The sequence below is a fragment of the Mus caroli genome, unplaced genomic scaffold (genome assembly GCF_978045245.1).
Source record: "Mus caroli unplaced genomic scaffold, Mus_caroli_1 scaffold_8, whole genome shotgun sequence".
In the NCBI taxonomy this organism is placed as follows: Eukaryota; Metazoa; Chordata; class Mammalia; order Rodentia; family Muridae; genus Mus; species Mus caroli.
Window position 1 is genome coordinate 46,985,271 of NW_028227263.1, and position 15,169 is coordinate 47,000,439.

The 15,169-nt window shown below is 52.8% G+C and overlaps 1 protein-coding gene across 2 annotated transcripts in view; it reads right to left on the reverse strand.

Moving 5' to 3' along the window:
• The window catches only part of Gdpd5 (glycerophosphodiester phosphodiesterase domain containing 5), a 79,137-nt gene that overhangs the window by 5,836 nt on the left and 58,132 nt on the right, over positions 1–15,169 (reverse strand). For both annotated transcript variants that reach the window (XM_029480154.2, XM_021167108.3), the window contains exons 6-15: positions 14,178–14,271; positions 13,492–13,551; positions 7,632–7,730; positions 7,278–7,371; positions 6,782–6,927; positions 4,093–4,175; positions 2,749–2,899; positions 1,893–2,111; positions 1,263–1,420; positions 833–980 (exon numbers count right to left, since the gene is read on the reverse strand). In XM_029480154.2, the coding sequence (XP_029336014.1) occupies positions 833–980; positions 1,263–1,420; positions 1,893–2,111; positions 2,749–2,899; positions 4,093–4,175; positions 6,782–6,927; positions 7,278–7,371; positions 7,632–7,730; positions 13,492–13,551; positions 14,178–14,271 (1,252 nt within the window). The remainder of the gene's footprint in view (positions 1–832; positions 981–1,262; positions 1,421–1,892; positions 2,112–2,748; positions 2,900–4,092; positions 4,176–6,781; positions 6,928–7,277; positions 7,372–7,631; positions 7,731–13,491; positions 13,552–14,177; positions 14,272–15,169) is intronic.

The following is a 15,169-nucleotide window of genomic DNA, read 5'->3' on the forward strand; positions in this document are numbered from 1 at the left end:
CACAAGCCCCATAGATGTGGCCTCAGTACCCTTGACTAATGGGGGGGCACTTTTCTGTCCATCAACTCCCAGGCCTGAACTCTACAATATGCACGCTTCTGCTGCCTGCCTAGTACTTATTTCATGTCACCTTAGAGGAGGTGTTTAAGGACCGTAGGCAGATGGAAGCTGAAAAGCAGGGTCTTTCAGGACTGGCAGGGATCATGATAAGTTGTATGAGTCTAAAGCTAATGACCCAGGCCTCCATAGCCCCCTCTCCATGACTGAGGCCCTCCTCTGGCCTTGCCCACACCTTTCTCCCATGAAACCATCGGTAACTTAGCTCTGACTTGCCACCTCTGCCGCCCTTAGCTGCAGAGCCTTCTCCTATCTTTGTGGCCTCAGGGACACGGCAAGGGGCCCCTGCCTCATCCCCAGGGTTATCTCAGGGGCAGGAACAGGGGCTCAGCAGGTCTCAGGTGCTCCAAGACTGATCCCCACCTGCTCCTCACAGTCCTCTGTGTAGACCTGCCCTGCCCTCCAGCCTCGTTCTGGAACAACTTTTCCTTTAAAACTAAATCTAAGGAGTAGCCCATGACCCAGGAAAGTGTTAGCTTCTTGAGTTATCACTAAGCCATGTGATCTTTCATATGGGTCAGGCCCAGGGTCCCCAGAATTTCAATGCAGACCCAGAAGCTATGACAATTCCATTCTGTCTAAGCCTACACATACCTCCCACCCCCAACCCCATACACCATGGATGCCACCATCCCTGGATGCCCTGCATCCCCTCCAGGGAGAGCCCTTACAGGTAACTGATGGATGTCCTCAGGCCTCATAGTCTCCAACTCACCATGATCCAGAGTGGAGAAGGCACCCGAGAAAGGGTATGGGAGTTGTCGGAAGTGACAGAGGGGACCCCAGCACACCACAGCAGGGAGAAGAGCCACGGTGCATTGACAGTGTACAGGTTCACACTCAGGTTCCACGATGCATAGTCCCTGGGCAGGGCACAGAGGACTTTAGGTGCTTTGCTGTGGGGAGCTGGAGGAACATCCCTCTGATAGCCAGACACTTTCTCAGCCACCCCAGGAGGAAAGTGTGCTTGTGTCCAGGGGCACCAGCACTGCTCAGTGGTTCCCATCTCACTCCCAAACCCTGTGTGCCCAGGCTCCCTGTGTATTCTGGCCTGTACCCACATGTGCTAAGTGGAGAGTTGAACTGGGGGGGATACACAGTCCCTCACTCCTCCAGGGCCACCTTGGGTGGCACAGGGCAGGCACCTGAGCTCCTGGTGGGACACCTGAGTGTAGCGGAGGTTCAACTTCTGGATGTGACCTTTCCGTAAGTTAGCGATGGCTTCTTTGGACCCAGATGTTTGCTGGAAGCCAGGAGCCATCTTTCGTACCAAAGGCCTCTGCCTGTTAAATAGCCACATGACCTGCCGGCAGGAGACAGGGTGGTCAGGCTGGTCAGACCTCTCACCTCCAGATTCGGGGAGAGGGTCTGAGACTTCCTAGACCCTTCAAGGGTCAAAGTGGGGCCTGTCCGAAGCAGTAGAGCCCACAGTGAACAATTTGGGCAGCTTGCCTGGTCAAGACAAGATGGACAAGCCCACCCTCCCCTCCTCTGACCACAGTCAATAGCATCTAGAGAAACTGTGTTGTCAGAGTGGTATCAGGTTCCCAAATGGTCACACCACAGTGATTTGGGCCAGGTTCCACTCAAGTAACCAGAGAATGTGGGCCACCACCCTCCTCTGAGAGATTCAAAGGATCTGTTGTCCCCACAATGGGCCAGTCAGGAAAATAAGGTGCACACAGCCCTGCTTCGCCAACAGGGAAACTGAAGTCTGGAGAAGGGAACAGGTCTTGATGCAGGGGGCTAAGCGGGGGCCACCCACTGGGCTCCACCTGGTGCTGAGGGAAGCCTGAACGCAGCACGGCCTCCAGTGTGACGTTGAGGAAGCTGCCACGGTAGGGGTGATCACGGGGCGGGTCCCGAAGGTTGAGCAGCAGCGAGGCATTGCCCTTGGCTAGCTCCAGCAGCTCTGCCAGGCTGCAGATGGACTGGTTCTGAACCTCCCTGTGGTCGGAGGGCGACAGGGAGCTGGCCGTCCAGAAGGGGTCGGTCTGGTAGAAACAGGGACATGCATGCTATCATTAGGTCTTCGGAGCTTTCAAACGCCTTCCTGGCCATGGGGCATGGAGACCCGGGGCTGCCAGTGACTGTGGATGTGTTGAGCAATTGATCACTGTGGCCCAGTAGGGGACTTAGGAGTGCCTGACATTTGCCTCTATGTTCCCCCCCCCATCTCCCCCACCCTCGCTTTCCAAATGAATCCTTTGCTTAGAGCCTGTCCAGCGTGACTTTGAGTCCACTCTGTAATCAAAGATGACCTTGAGCTCCTGTTCGTCTTTACCCTCATCTCTATTGCTGGGATTACCCTACCCCATCAGGTTTCTGTGGTGCTAGGGAAGGATCCAGGGCTTGGTACACGCTAGGTGAGCACTCTGCCAATGGAGCTACATCCCCAGCCCTGTATCTGCAGCTTCAACAAGTCTACTAAAGATCAGCATCCATGAGAGGGAAAGCCAATCAACAGAAACCCCACACAAGCAGTGACAGCTATGGGGTCCAGATGCAAGGGACCAGAGGGGGGTCACTAGCTAGCCTGGTCAGGATCATCTGAGCTGAAGGCCACCTGCCTCCTTCTTTAGGAGCCTTCCATGTCTCCCATGCCTAAGGCAGGCCCAGGTACAGGCAAACCTTGAGGAACCACTGGCCGGCATTGAGCCTCTGCAGGACAGTCCAGTTGAGCATGGCAGCAGGCCTGCGGGCAAGCTCCGGGAACAGCTGCTCCACATTGGTGGTCCGCCTCAGGGTAGTGTCATGCATGAGAAAGGGAACACCATCCAGGCTGCAGGAGAGGATCACTGTCACCGCCCACTCAGAGATATCATCTGTTCCCATCACCGCCCTCCCTACTCCCCACCCGCAAAGGACATAGCTGTTCTGTGTCCATCTCAGCTGCAGATTCCCCCCTGGGCCAGTGGGGACCTCAAAGGGTTCAAGGGACAAGTCCTTGGCTCTCTACAGAGGTCAAGTGGAGAAGACAGCTGGGGAGGGGAGGGCTGGGGAAAGTGGACCTGTGCACTTAGCAATGATAGAGGGTAAGTACTGCCTCGCTTGATAATGGGAAAAACGGAAGCTAAGCAGGAAGCGTTTAGTTCAAGGTCCATGGCTACTAAATGGTGGAACCTGGCCTCAAACCAAGTCCTTGAAATGTCATATTGATAGCAGTGCCAGCACAGGTCCCTTAGACAACGTCCACATACTTCCTGCATCCTTATCAACCCACCAGGGCTGGCTACAACTCACAGAGTTCCTTAGTGTAGAATAATAATAAAGGGCCCCTTTGCTCCCTGTTCCTCAAGAAATTATATCCACTCCTATGGAGAGGTGTGGGGCGTATAATCTATGTGGTCTACACCAGGAGTGGTAACCTCACATACGTGGTGTAGCTGTATATTGTACACCCTGTGGAGCAGTATTTGGTGGCCCTGCCTTCTCTCCGCCTCAGGGGTAACCTCTGAGTTACCCCTGAGGTTGGGATGCGTTTCCCCGTTGGTTTGACATTCGTGCTAGCACAAACACTGCATCTAGAGATGGAAATGTTCACATCACTTCCATATGATTTGTTTGTTTGTTTGTTTGTTTATTTGTTTCGAGACAGGGTTTCTCTGTGTAGCCTTGGCTGTCCTGGAACTCGGTTTGTAGACAAGGCTGACCTCAAACTCACAGAGATCTGCCTGCCTCTGTCTCTAGAGTGCTGGGATTAAAGGCGTGAGACTCACAGGTGTCATTTTTTTTCCCAACAGGTCTGTGTCAGGGCTCTAAGTCCCCACACCTAAACCCTGCCCGGACAAGAGTCTGTTCTTTCTATTCTGGAGTCTAGCACAAACCTCTAAAAGGATGCCTGGCCTGTTGTGGATCATCCAAGTCTTCATCCCCCCTCCTATCACCAGGGGCAGGAGGTTTTTATGAGGAGACCCAGATGCAGAGGTGGGGGTGGGGTGGATAATGGCCACCACCCTTCTCCGCCATGCTAACCTGATGGTGATGTCAGCTTGCAGCCCATATAGCCTCTGCTCCAGCGCCTTCCGGAAGGACATCACTGTGTGTTCTGGAGCCAGCTGGAGAGGAAGGACTGGTGATGGCAGAGCTAGGGTCCAGTTGGTGACCCTTCCCCAGCCAGTGGGAGGTGCCCCCTGCTAGGTCTGCCTCTCATTCTGGCTCCTTTGTGGAGTTGCTATGGGAACCTAGGCACCCACACAGCTGCTTCAAGGTTCCATGTTTTCATTTGTTATGATATGTATACCTCATGGAGGTTTGGGGGGGAAAGGACAGGCAGTGTGCTGGGTATGGACTCGTATGAATATGAATGCCTGACACAGCCATAATGACAGAGTTAGCAAATAATCACTCTGATCACATTGTCCTTGCTGTATTACAGGCACTGAACAAGACTCTAGAAGCAAATGGCCTTCCCCACAGGCCTGTGGGCCTACAGTAGCCTTGGGCAGAGACTGAATGCTTGGTCCCTTCTGGCTTAATCTCAGAGCCCAGTCGGAGGGGAGATTCTGGAGGGGGAAGGAGAGAGGATGGGGTTGCTGTGGTGTGATGAGTTTCTTCATCTATACAGCAATAATAGTAATCTTTCCATCGCTACACTGGATGGACTCAAATTCATGCTTGACACCTAACTTAGTAAGTTTGCAACCCTAGGGAGGATCATCACCCAGAAGGTTGACTCCAGCCAGTGAGCGGCGTGACCCTGCCTTGCAACCCTGGGTGAATCCTCCCTCCTAAGGACCCACCCCCTCTTCAGACCTTTGGGGATATGGGATCACTGTTCTCTGGGGGTATCTAGCTGGGCAGTGAGTCTCCTTTGGTCCTGTGCAGAGTAAATTGCCATACCTCTTCCTACCACTAGAGGTCAGCACCAAACCAGAGATTGGATTTAGACCTGGCCACTCAAAAGGCTGGCTATCATTTGAGAAGCCTTCACAGGAACACACACTTGGTGACCTTGGCTGGACACAGTCATTCACAGTGACATGGAGAGAGCACTGGCTGTCCGCCCCTCCACTCCCCCCTCCCCCCCAAAAAAAAACAGCGCTAAAGTGTCTGCAAGATGGCTTAGTAGGTATAGATTCTTGTTGCTAAACCCGACAACCTGAGTTTAATTCTCAGGACTGCTTGGTAGGAGGGAACCGTCACCTGCAAATTGTTGGCTGAATCTCTACACGTGTCCTGAGGCATCACAATGCCACATTAAAAAAAAAAACAACATGTTTTGGGGTGTTTGTTTGTTTGTTTGTTGTTTTAAAGTTGACCTTACAGAAGTAAAGAGCAGAATAGTGATCAATAGAAGGTAGGAGGGGGAGGGGATGCCAGTCACCAGGTGGAAATGATGGGCCATGTGAATGGGTTCTAGCATTCTACTGCAATAGGATGGCTGTGGTAAATGCTAACTCCCTGTGTCTTTTCAAACAGGCAAAGGAGAGGATTCTGGACGCTCCTAACACAATGAAACAGGGTGCGATGTGACAGGTGGATCACTGCAGTGTGAGGATAATGCATTGTACAATTGAGAACCACACCGTGACCTGCAAATATGCATCACTAATTATCCTGTGTCAGGGTAAAAACCAAACAAGCATAAAACGAACGCCACACCCAGGCATGGGGCACACACCTGTAACCCTAACACTCAGGACGGGGATTCAGGCGGTTTGTGAGTTCCAGGCTATTCTGGGCTGCGCACCGAGACCCTATCTCAGAAACGGGACAACAGATATAATGAGCAAGTCACCACTGCAGGATGGAGCAGCCAAATGCACAGCTTGGGAGGCTGTCTAGAGACAGCTTCATCAACAGATAAATAGCACAAAGGAGACTGGGGGGAGGGGCTGTCACAGATGAAAAGACACTCGGGGGACATGTGTCAAGCAGATGGGCTGCATGATGTCATTTGGATCATGATTTTAAAAGTCTGCACTACAGAAAGATATATTTGGAGACAAAGGAAAAATAACTATGATATTAGGTCATGTTAAATAATTGTTAATTTGGGGGCTGGAAAGATGGTTCTGGCTGCTCTTTCAGAAGACCTGGGTTTGATTCCCAGTGCCCACATGGCAGCTCACAACTGTCTGTAATTCTATCCAGTCCCAGGGGATCCAACGCCCCTTTCTGGCTTCCACGGTGTCAGGCAAAGCAACCATACACATAAAAGTGAAAATAAATACTTTTAAACATTGTCAGTGTGGTGTTATAGTCATTATCATTATGTATGTATGTACGTGTGTGTACGTGTGTGTGTGTGTGTGTGTGTGTGTGTGTGTGTGTGTGTGTGAGCATGTGCACACATGCTTCAGTGCACACACAGAACATCCTCTCCTTTATCTTTATGTGGGTGGCAGGGATTAAACTCAGTGTGCCAGGCTTTTACAGCAAGTGCTTTCCCCTGCAGAGCCATCTCCCCAGCCTGTTGTTTGCTTTTAAGTCCTTATGTTTTGGGCGTGCTGGCATATGCCTGTAACCCCAGCACTCAGGAGGCAGAGGCAGGAAGGCTGGCGGTAGTTTAAACCCCAGCTTGTCTCAAGCAGATCAAACCCAAACCAGGAAGTCCTTCTATGCTGGCGCTACATCTGCTACCACAGACATGACATTTATTTCCCGCACGCTCCTCTCCTGCAACGGCTGTTGCCCCGTTCCACCCTCTGGGGGTGCTTACCATGGGAGCCCCTCGGTGGCCGATGAGGGCAGGTTTGGGGCCCAGGTCTTTTTTCTCCATGATGCAGGGAGAGGAGATGGTGAGAGGGATCAGGTAGAAGGTGAAGACCACAGCGAAGAAGGTACAAAGAATGGTGAGCTGAGAGGCTGCAGACACGGGCAGTAGGAACGTCCCATGAGCCACTGCGCATCTCTCACCAGGCCCAACCATGCCTAGCCAGCCAGACTGGAGTCAGAACGTGGTGTTCTGTGGAGTGGCCTTTGCTCTGACAGGAAGTGAACCCCACACTTAGGCACACATTTACAGGAAGACATGGACACCCAGAGCATTCTTTGGTAGCATCTATGACTGGCCTGGAGCCAGCCGTGATGCTGAGCACAAGGGCCCCACCTCATTCCCAGACCTCCCAGGTAGTCCCTGGACAGTGGGGACAGTCTAAGCTGGCGTTGGTATTCATGGAGGTCAGGATGGGTGGGCCCTCTCTAAGGGTACTCACAGGACCGCTCTGCACGGGCGAACTGTCCAGCGACGATCCAGGAGAGTGCAGTGATGGCCACCAGGGCCCCTATATGCAGGAATGGTGCCGAGCCCTGGGTGTGAAGAGAGGCAGGAGGGACCAGGGACTCAAAGGCAGGTCCAGACCCTCAGGTCATCAGCATGCTGCTGACCGTCTCTACCTACAAGACAGGCAATCCTGTCTCCATCTGCCCGCTGAGGATGCTGGGAAGCCTGCTGTGCAGACCCCTCCCTGTTCCTCTCTGCGCCTTGGAGAAACAGGAGTGTTAAAGGCTCTGCCTGTTGCAAGGGTCCTGGGATGGCAGTGTCCCTGTCCCTAGCCCGCCTCACTCACCTGCAGGGAAATCAGCAGCACCTCCCACTCATCCTCCCAGAGCTGGGCCACTGCAGACATGGCCACCACCGTGGAGGCCAGGATGACCACCAGCCCCATCTGGAGAGAAAAGTACCAGAGGGTCAGGGCAAGAATGGGGGACCTCTGTCTGGGAAAGGAGGAGGAGAAAGAAAGCAGACGTGCACACAGGCTGGGCAGGGGCAGTGCAGTGCAGTGCCTTTAATCCTAGCACTTGGGAGGCAGAGGCTGGTGGATCTCAGTGAGTTCAAGGCCGGCCTGGTCTATAGAGTGAGTTCCAGGACAGCCAGGGTTATATAGAGAAATCCTGTCTCAAAATAAAACAAAACAAAAGCAAAAACAAAAACAAAAGATGAGGAGGAGGAGAAGGAAGAGGAGGAGGAAGAGAAGGAGGAGGAACACAGAGCAAGAAGAGGAGGGAAGGAGACAGCCAGGGATGAGCTGAAGGCAGCGTGGACAGTGAGAGGCCAACCAGAGGCAGAGGCAGGAAAGGCAGGCAGATCCCAGGGAAAGAGACATGGAGAAAGAAAAGGGAAGATGAAGACAAGATGAGGACAAAGTGGAAAACAAGGGCCTCTCTGGCATCAGGCCTCTACCAGGGCAGTAGCCTGTGAACTGTGCAGTGGGAGGGGGCTGGGCTCATACTAGGGGGTACTTGGCTCACAGTGTTGTCTGTCGGACTGGCAGCCTAGGTCTCCTACATTTGGCTGCTTTTCTCTTGACATCAGAGATGCAGTGGCACCAGAAACCCCAAACTAAGTAAGACTAAGCTGGGGTTCCCTGCTTCAGTCTTCTCTGGAGCCCTAGAATCCTTCCTGATCTGGGCTCCTCCCTCATTCATAAAAGCTCCTGTCTGTGGTGGAATGAGACAGCGGTGGGTGGGTGGAGGAGGGACTCTGAGGAGCTCTTTCTGAAGACATCTTATTACAATAGGAGGCCAACCGCGGAAGTCCTTGCAATAAAACTGATTCCCCATAATCCTAATACAATTAAAATTTCATCACAGTTTTACAGTCGCTGCAGTGGTACCCATCATGCCTGGTAGCACTATCGAAATGTTCGGGAAGGGGTTCTTCCCCGTGGTGTCATTCAGACACAGGAATAGCACAGGCTTGCATCCTTGTGGCTCCCAGGATCCACCCGGAGGCCTGGGGTAGACCTGCCTTGGCACTTCTGTCCTTCTGGGCTATGACTCATGATGGCACGGGAGGAATCCACTCATTCATTCATTTGCTCATTCATTCATTCATTTTTGCCTGTGTGCTGAGACCCAAGGAGAGTTGGAATCCAGGCTTGTAGACTGGTTAGCTTCTTGGCAGATGCCTGGGGTCTCTACACCTGGGTCAACCCCTGTTGCACCATAGGAGGATAGCACCTTCCTTCAGGGAACAGCTCTAGCAGGGATAGAGGGATGATGATGAATGCCTTCCAGGGAGGAGTTTGACACATAAATAAGGACATGCATGCAAGGTGGCTCTGCACAGAAGCTGCCACCAAAAGGAAAAGAATATTAGATGTCCGTGCTGCCATTTTGAACAATTATAACTGAAAGGGATAACAGAGAGAAAAGGACGTGTCGCATACAGCAAGTACTCAATAAATGCTGCCTAATGCTGTTATGACAAACATGGCGTCCGGCATACTGGAAGTTCTCAAATGTGCTCGCTCTCTCTCTCTCCGCCCCCACCCCCACCCCGGACTTCTCTGTGTAGCCCTGGCCGTCCACCTGCCCTTTCCTTTTGAGTGCTGGAAGTAAACGTGCCAGGTGGAAAGACAGAAGCTAGCACCAGAAAGAACTGTCATGCACACCAGCAGCCTGAGAACAGGCTGAACTCACAGTCAGTGCTGCTGAAGTGTCCATGGGGCCCAGCAGGCCGCAGGCCAGCTCAGCAGCACCTCCTGTGGTCAGGCAGAGTCTGGCTTCTCTCTCGGCTTCAGCCCTCCTGGGTACAAGCCTTGAAGCCCAGATGCTGCCTCCTAGGGTAGGGGAGTTAGGGGCACAGTGCAGGGGCAGAGGGAGTGCCCAGAGCACAGCATCCCTCCGAAGAGGCCTTTGAGATGGCTCTGGTGGGGGCTGGGCCTTCTGTTTGTCACAAAGCAGGTCCCTGAAGTGCCTTGGCCCCTCCCAGGCCCCTCGCAGGCCAGAGCCCTGGGTCACAGTGCTGCCCTCCCTGTCCATTCCCAAGCCTTTCAGCCCTCCCCTGTTTGGGACTCAGGGGAACCAGGGACTCTAAACACAGACCAGGATTAAAATGTCCCATAAAACTGACATCTTCAAAGCAATATGACCCTGGCACAAGGCCAAAGGGATAAATGAAAGCCATGTTCAGAAAGAGATCGAAGCATCGAAGGTATAAAGGCATCTCTGATGTGGAGGGAGGACAGCTGGGGACAACGGGAAGCATCTTCAGCAAGCCTGGGAAGATTGTACCAGGCCCCAAGATAACTTCCAAGAGATTAAGGAACACTTTATTGTTATACAACTACCAAATGATATCCTAAAACATCTCCATATCATCTTGGAGTGGGGAGGACCCTTCTAAGTCTAATCCCAAGAAGGGCCACAAGAAGAGATGATAGATTCAAGGGCTGTTTATGTCTCCCCCCCCACCCCCCAAGACAGGATTTCTCTATGTATCCTTGGCTATCCTGAAACTCATTTTGTAGACCAGGCTGATCTCAAATGCATAGCGATCCACCTGCCTCTGCCTCCTGAGTGCTGACGTTAAAGGAGTGTATATATAACTATCTATACCCAGCCAGACTTAAGTTTTGTCTTTTTGAATTAAAAAAAAAAAAAAAAACCCTGTGGCACAAATGCAATAAACAAAGTCAAAAGATGAAGGACAGACTGGGCAGAAGTATCCGCCGTTCATCAGCCAAAGGGCCAACCTCCCAAATTTACAAAGGGCGCCTGCAAATTAATAAGCAGCTCCCACAGCAAAAGGACCGAAGACACAAAGACAATCCTCCGGTGACTGAAAACTGAGCAGAGGGGACATGCAGCCGGGAGTTCTCAGGGGAACCTCTGACCTCTCAGGCAGGCCTTTCCCAAGGGATCAGCTCCCACCCGAGGGCAAGGGGATCCCACTGGCACAACCACACACTGCCTAGGGAGCATGGGTTGGCGCTGTGTGCCAAAGGGCATTTGTCAAGATCAAGACTGTGAAAGTGCATACCTTCTCATTGGACATGGTGGCACAGGTCTGAGGCAGGAGGATTATGAGCTTAGAAAAAGCTGAGAGTAGTGATGTACACCTTTGATCCCAGGATTCAGGAGGCAGAGGCAGATGGATCTCTGTGAGTTCAAGGCCAGCCTGTTCTGTAGAGTGAGTTCTAAGAGGCTACGTAGTGAGACCCTGCCTCAAAAAACACTGAACGAAGAGAACAAGGAAGATACACAGTGTTCTTTTCTCCTGGATCACAGCTATGCTGCCCCAGCAAAGGACTAAAAACCAGCACATGCTAATGGGCTGGGCAGATGACTCGGGAATGAGGGGGCAACCAGAGCAAGCGCCAAGCATCGATGGCCATGGCCTTACTGTGTCCAAGAAGGCACTCCTGGCACTTTTTTAAAAGGAGGGCACAGGTGAGAGAACTGTGTGGACAAAGAAAGGGAGAGGGCAGGAGGCATCCCTCAGCAGTTATGAGCACCACTGCCCTTGCAGGGGACCTCACAACTGCAATTCCAGTTCCAGAGAACATTACGCCCTCTTCTGGCTGCTAGAGGCATTGCATACATGTGTTATGTTTAAATAAACGCAGGCAAAACACCTGTGCTTGTAAAATAAATTTAAAGGAAAGGGGAGAGCAATGAGGTGGCTTAGCAGGTAAAAGTGCTTGTCGCCAAGCCTGATGATCTGAGTTTGATCCCCAGGACTCACACCGTGGGAGAAAAGGAACTGACTCCCAAAAGGTATGTTTCGACCTCCATATATGTGCTGTGGTGTGTGCTCATGCACGCATGCGCAGACACACACACACACACACACACACACACACACACACACGTAATTAAAATAAAAAGGGAGTGTATGCAGGAAAAACCTCACAGAGTATGATTTCTCATGTCTGGATTTTTGGTCACGTAAAAAATGGATGAAGAGAAAGCGAGCAGGCAGAAAGGACCAGGATTCCTTAAATACTTCTGTAGAATTTCCCGGCCCTGTACTAATACCCAGAGCCTGGGCAGCCAAGCCAGCCAGGCCAGCCTGAAAACAGCTCCAGCTTGGATCATCTCTGCCTGGCAGGCCCTGCTGCCTCTGAGATCCCGCAGGATGGTGTGGAAGGAAGGGAAAGGGCCTGGAGCAGGACACAGGGCACCTGAGGGACCCCACGGGGACCTTTCTGATCTGGCTGGCTCTGTAGAACTGCAGGCTTCTCCCTTAGGATCAAGCATGCGTGGCCTGACCTGCTGAGAGCCAGGCACAGCCCCGGGAGGTCACCACAGCATGTGTGCCCGGTCCCCAGATGCCAGCTGATAGATATCCTCTTTCAAGTGTTAGCCATGCAGCTGAGAGAAGAAAGCACCTCCCGGAGGGGGCCGAGGAAGTCCCAAAGCAGTCCTCAGTATGGAGTCGTCAGCAGGGACTGCTCTCTTCATCCCAGCAAGACTTCAGTCACCCAGGCCTGGCTCCCAAGGTGCCCCCCTCCCGCTCCACACACCTAACTCAAGTTTACCTGTGCCCCCTCTCCTTCCTTCTGTCTCCCTGCTAGCTGGGGAAGTCTCCTAGGTCCTGTTTGTTTCCAGACATTTCTGTCTCTTCTTAGAATGTGTGCCTACTTCTAGCCATGCTGTGGGGAAAGAAATGACTCCTCCCCACTCCACCACCACAGCCCCTGGAGCCCCAACCTTCCCATCTCCACCCCTCAGAGCTCCTCATAGGGGATGGCTCTATTTTGGCCAGGACTAGCCCAGGCCTATGACCCTGATCAAGCATAGCAGGTATCAACAACCTATACTCAGCATAGGTGTGTGTGTGTGTATGTGTGTGTGTCAGAGACAGAGAGGGACAGAGAGAGACAGAGAGAGACAGAGGGGGAGGGAGAGGAAGAGGGAGAGGGAAAGAGAGAGATTGAGAGAGAAGGTTTGGACCAGTTAGTCTGGAATGAACACTGGGGACAGCAGAAGAAGCCATCAGTGCCAGTTTAGTCTTCAAGGGTCACCAAATTAGAGTGGGTTGGGATCAGGCACCTGATGGAATTGATAACACAAATGTTGTAAAATGTATGTGGGAGGGGAGGCTGCCGGGGCTGAGGAGAAACCCCTGCCTTGGTATACAGGCTGCAAAGAGAGGGTTCAAATACAGAAAAGGGCTCAAAGAGAGAGAGCAAATGAAGGCCACCAAGGGGGTAAAAGCCAAGGAAGGGTGGGCATGCCAAGGGTAGGAATGATGTCTCCCACAGCAGAAGCTGAGGTGACTGTCCCATGGTGGTAGCAGAGAGTCATCAGGACCAGACCGGGACAGTCTGGGCCATCCCAGACACCATCACCAGAACTCAGGAGTACAGTAGAGAAGGCGGAGCGAAAGCAGAGCGGGTGCAGTGGAGTGCCTGGCCGCAGGGCAGAACACTAGGCCTCCCACTCACCCTGTGAGACCTTACACATGTTGTCTAACCTTTCTGGGTTTTGCCTCTGCAGCGCAGGATGGTGGCTGTGCGTACTCTGCAGGGCTGTAAGGGTTAAGGGAGTGGTGCAAACAGGGCAGGCTGTGCCTGGCCCAGTAAGAGTTCAGTGGAATAGCAGAGCAGATACAGAGGCGAGCCAGGGGGAGGGACCACCCAGGCTACCCTGTGCTTCCAGGCCTCTGTTCCCCTCCCCCTTAGAGCAGCCTTCCATTACCTTGTGTATCCAGTGCAGGTTCAACTGCTGCCCCACAGCGATGTGACATAGTGCCAGGACCTGAAGAGAGGCCCAGGGGGCCAGTCAAGCCACCACGTGTGCCTAGAAAGCTTGCCAGCTCTCCAAACACCCTGCCCCACACTCCTGCCCTTGGTGTGACCCTAGGCAGGCAACACACCCTCCCCACAGGCACCAGGAATGCCCAGGGCCAGCCCTGTCCAGGCCTGGCTTCCTTCCAGATTACTCCAGGCCTCAAGCCTCCTCCTCTGGGAATTCCCCTGTGAAAAGGTCCCTGGGTTCGGCTGCAGGAAAACTGCCCTGCATAACACTTCAGCTTGTTGGGAGATTCAGAGGCAGATCTGAGCCCTGCCCCCAAGGAGCTGCCAGTGCTGAGTGCGCTCAACCCGAGTCTCTCAGTGTGGAGACTGCACTGTGGGTAGGCAGCCCAAGCAGTTTCTGGAAGATGTCTATAGTAGATGCTGAAAGCCAGAATGGCTCCTCTGCCTGGGTGGCAGGGAGTGGCTTCCAGAAGGGCAGAGGAAGGAAAGTGAGACCTCCTCCTGCCAAGCAACGCTGAAGGAGTCTGGGTGGATAATAGCCCTATACCCCTGTAGACCAGCAGAGGCCAAGCCTGCCCCTCCTGGGAGCAGAGCCACCAAGGGACCCCCTCCCCAGCCCCTCCATACCAGGAGGCCTGCGATGTATGTGAAAGCAGCAGCCGAGGTCACCAGGATGGGCACGGACCAGTCGCTCCAGTAGCCCATGCGGTTGTAGAGGTACCTGGTGAGAGAAGGGCAGAAGTCAGACCTCCACTGAGCCATGGCCCAGCCAAGGATCTAGGACAGTCTCAGCTCTCAGGAAGCTGCAGTCGGGAACCACAAACGGGCCCTTCCCGCCCTCTATCGGCAATCAGTGTTTCCTTTATTGACAGTCATGCCTACTTCTGGTGGGCACTCAGAAAGCAAGAAGCAGAATCGGCCAGAGTCACCATTCTGAAGGCCATTACACGTCCTTCCCATGGGCCCCTGCACTGCACCTTTATACGCGCGTGAGCAGCGGATCTGGGATAACCACCCCAGGGCTGTTCCACACGCCTGCGCTCACCACCCTCAGAAGCATGGCTAGCACAACCCTGAGCGATGAACACACTCTGAGATCTAATCCCCACACTGCCTCTTGCTGGCTCTTAGGACCTTGTGGCAATGACAGGTGTTACAGAGCCCAAGATGCCCTTGACTGTGCCATTCACCTCAAGTTCAATGGCAAAACGTGAAAATGTGGAGCCTTAGGGGTGAAGATCTATACCACTCCAGTTTGCTCACCTGGAGGATGGAGATGGTGGAACGCCCTTCACAGGGCTTCAGGGAGTGAAGGGAGGGAGGCTTGTGACAAGGACATAACAAACTCTTCCTAACACAGCATTCACTGAAACCAGAAAAAGTGCTGAGAAAATGTGATTAAAACAAAAAACAAAAAACCCAGCACGTGGCCTTCTTGCACTCATGGGCTGAATATAGGCAGCTTCCCATTAATGAAACTTCCTAGCTTGCAATGATTCGCTGTATAAGCTAACACAGAGATGAGAAAATGGCCACATCTCTTTGAATTTCTATTTCCTTGGTTGTGTTGCTATAAACAGAATGACAGGGCAGAGGGAACAAATTTCTCCCCGGTCCTG